The sequence below is a fragment of the Frankliniella occidentalis genome, unplaced genomic scaffold (assembly GCF_000697945.3).
Source record: "Frankliniella occidentalis isolate FOCC.00 unplaced genomic scaffold, Focc_3.1 Scaffold16, whole genome shotgun sequence".
NCBI classification, from domain to species: domain Eukaryota; kingdom Metazoa; phylum Arthropoda; class Insecta; order Thysanoptera; family Thripidae; genus Frankliniella; species Frankliniella occidentalis.
In genome coordinates, this window is record NW_026267146.1 from 86,390 (window position 1) to 88,716 (window position 2,327).

Sequence of the window (2,327 nt, forward strand, 5' to 3'; positions counted from 1 at the left end):
CCTCGCCGCAACGGAACCACAACTGCCTTGACGACGGGAATTGAAAGCAGTTTGCCCCCTTCTCTAAGTCCCTTCCCACCCCCTCCCCGCCCGCTCCCCTCCTATACCCGCAGCTCGTGCCCCCGAACGACTACCCTGTTGGACAGTCGCGTACAAACGCAACCTTTTTCATCAAATGAAAAACACAAATGTTCCTACAAACTAAAAAGCTTCTACATAGAATCGGCATTTTCTAATAATTGCAATAAGACGTATGCTCCTTTTCACGATAAGATTTTCTAAAAAAAATTACAAATCTTACATAGTTGATATTTTTTGAAAACTTAGCTAAGATGTTCTAATGTTCACGATTTTAGCTCTGCTACTTACCACGATCTCCTCCTTCTCCACGATGAGGTGGTTGTTGTGCATGGTGAGGGTGATGACGGAGCCGTTGGACGACCGCGACGACATGGTGTTGTGCTGGGTGTGGCGGTGCGGGGGCGGCGCGGCGTGGCCTGCCGCAGCGCCGCCGGCCGAGCCGCCCCCCGCCGCCCTGCCGCAGTCGCCCAGCCCGTCGCTCGCCGCCCCGCCGGGCCCGGACACGACGCTCACCCCGATGCCGTCCGCGTGGTTGGCGTAGCCGCCGCCGCCGCCGCCGCCGCCGCGGCCCGACTCGGCGTCGTCGGACGCCAGCACGGTGAACTGCGACTCGCTCGTCTTGAGCTGCAACAACAAGGAAAGGGGGAGGTTTTAGAAACACGACCAGTCCGAATAATGGATAATGGATTGCATTAGTTTCTCTCCGGGCCTCGCCTTCCCGCCTGCCTCCTGCCTTGCTCGGCCTCGAAGAAGAGGGGGGGGGGGGGATACAAGGGGAGGTGAGGGGGAGAGGGAGAGACACACTGTCCAGCCAGACGTTAGCGTCGCGGCGCCCGCCGGCGAGCACGAAGCAGCAACTGCCCGGGATGTCGTGCAGGTCGCCCGGGGGCATATTGGCGGCGCGACGCCCGGCGAGAAGAGGAGGACGACGGGGATGGAGTGCTCTGCAAACTCCTCGTCCGACCGGCAACTTTGTCCCCTTTTAAGACTGACAAAAGTTTGCGTAATTCATCGTGAACTTAAATTCGTAATGGTAGTTTTGGAAACAAAGCTTCACTGATGATCGCACTGATCAACATTTACTGCCAGGAAAAATCATTTTGCATGGCTGTACTTTTTCGTTTATTTTTTATTGTTACCCAAAACCAAGGTTGAAAATTGGCAATTACAATCAAACATCCGCGTAGCCAATAACTGATAACCGAAGCAGAGCAATAGGAGATATTTATACAGCCAAAAGCTTACGTTATTGTACAATTGATTATTCCTGCTACTCCGACGAATGTTTTTCCTCGCAGTCGGTGGAGACGGCTCCTTTGGCCCGGGCGGTTCGCTCTGGCAGCAGTATCGCGAGTCGCCGTAGCGCTCCCCGCGGGTGCTGTGCGGTTTGGTCGGCAGCCACAACGTTTTGTCAAGTACCTCATATCCCCGCGAGTCCCGCGCGCCAGAGAGAGAGAGAGGGCCGGGTCGGGCGGGTGAGGTCAGGCGAGGTCGGGGTCGGGAGGTCGGGTCGGGTCGCTCTAGGGCGCTCCCATGCCGCCGCAAGACCCTCTGCGGCGCCCCGAAGCCTCCTTGTGCCGTTTGTGGTGTCCCTACGCGCGCGCGCCGCTGGCCGTGAGCGTGTACATGTACACCGAGTGTCACGCGGGCCCGGGACGCCCCTGATCGATACTGTGCGTCGGGACGCCGCGCGGACGCCCCGTGCCGTGGCCCGGCCCTTACCCGCCCTGCCCTCCTGGTCCCACGGTCCACAAACTGATTAAAACTTTAGCCGCCGCTGTTCGGCTGCTTTCTCCAGGACTTGTCCAGGAGCCCCGACCACAATACCGCAAGGACTTAAACCGGGGAAGGGGGGCGGCTGGAGCCCGGATACGGCCCGGATACGGGGGTGGGTGCCATACAGCGGGCGGGGCAGGGGAGGGGGGGGGGAGGGCTCGGCAGCTCAAAGAGGCCTAAGGGGACCACAGCGGAGGGGGGGGGAGAAGGGGGGGGGCAATGTATGCTCACCTGTTGACGGTTTACTGCTTCTCTACCAATAAGGCCACGGCCTGGGCTTTAAGTCAGATATACATCTTAACCCTAAATTCGTTTATTTAGCTCGTGCTCGTGCGCCAAATATTACATCCCCCCCGATCCCCCCTCTTTTTTTAGACAGTCCCCTAAAGACTGTCTCTACCTGAGGGAAAAGTCCCCTTCCCCTCCTCACTCTCTATGTTGCACAGAGCGGGCCCTCCAGTGTGGGTGGG

The 2,327-nt window shown here is 58.4% G+C and overlaps 2 protein-coding genes across 2 annotated transcripts in view; both read right to left on the reverse strand.

Moving 5' to 3' along the window:
• LOC113206142 (uncharacterized) overlaps positions 1-726 on the reverse strand; it is a 6,815-nt gene extending 6,089 nt beyond the window's left edge. The window contains exon 1 of the mRNA XM_026422083.2: positions 370-726. Within this exon, the coding sequence (XP_026277868.1) occupies positions 370-453 (84 nt within the window). The 5' untranslated portion in view covers positions 454-726. The remainder of the gene's footprint in view (positions 1-369) is intronic.
• A 1,373-nt stretch (positions 727-2,099) lies between these two features.
• LOC113206354 (SKI family transcriptional corepressor 2-like) overlaps positions 2,100-2,327 on the reverse strand; it is a 63,899-nt gene continuing 63,671 nt past the window's right edge. Inside the window, exon 5 of the mRNA XM_052264139.1 lies at positions 2,100-2,134. Coding sequence (XP_052120099.1) covers positions 2,100-2,134 — 35 coding nt within the window. The remainder of the gene's footprint in view (positions 2,135-2,327) is intronic.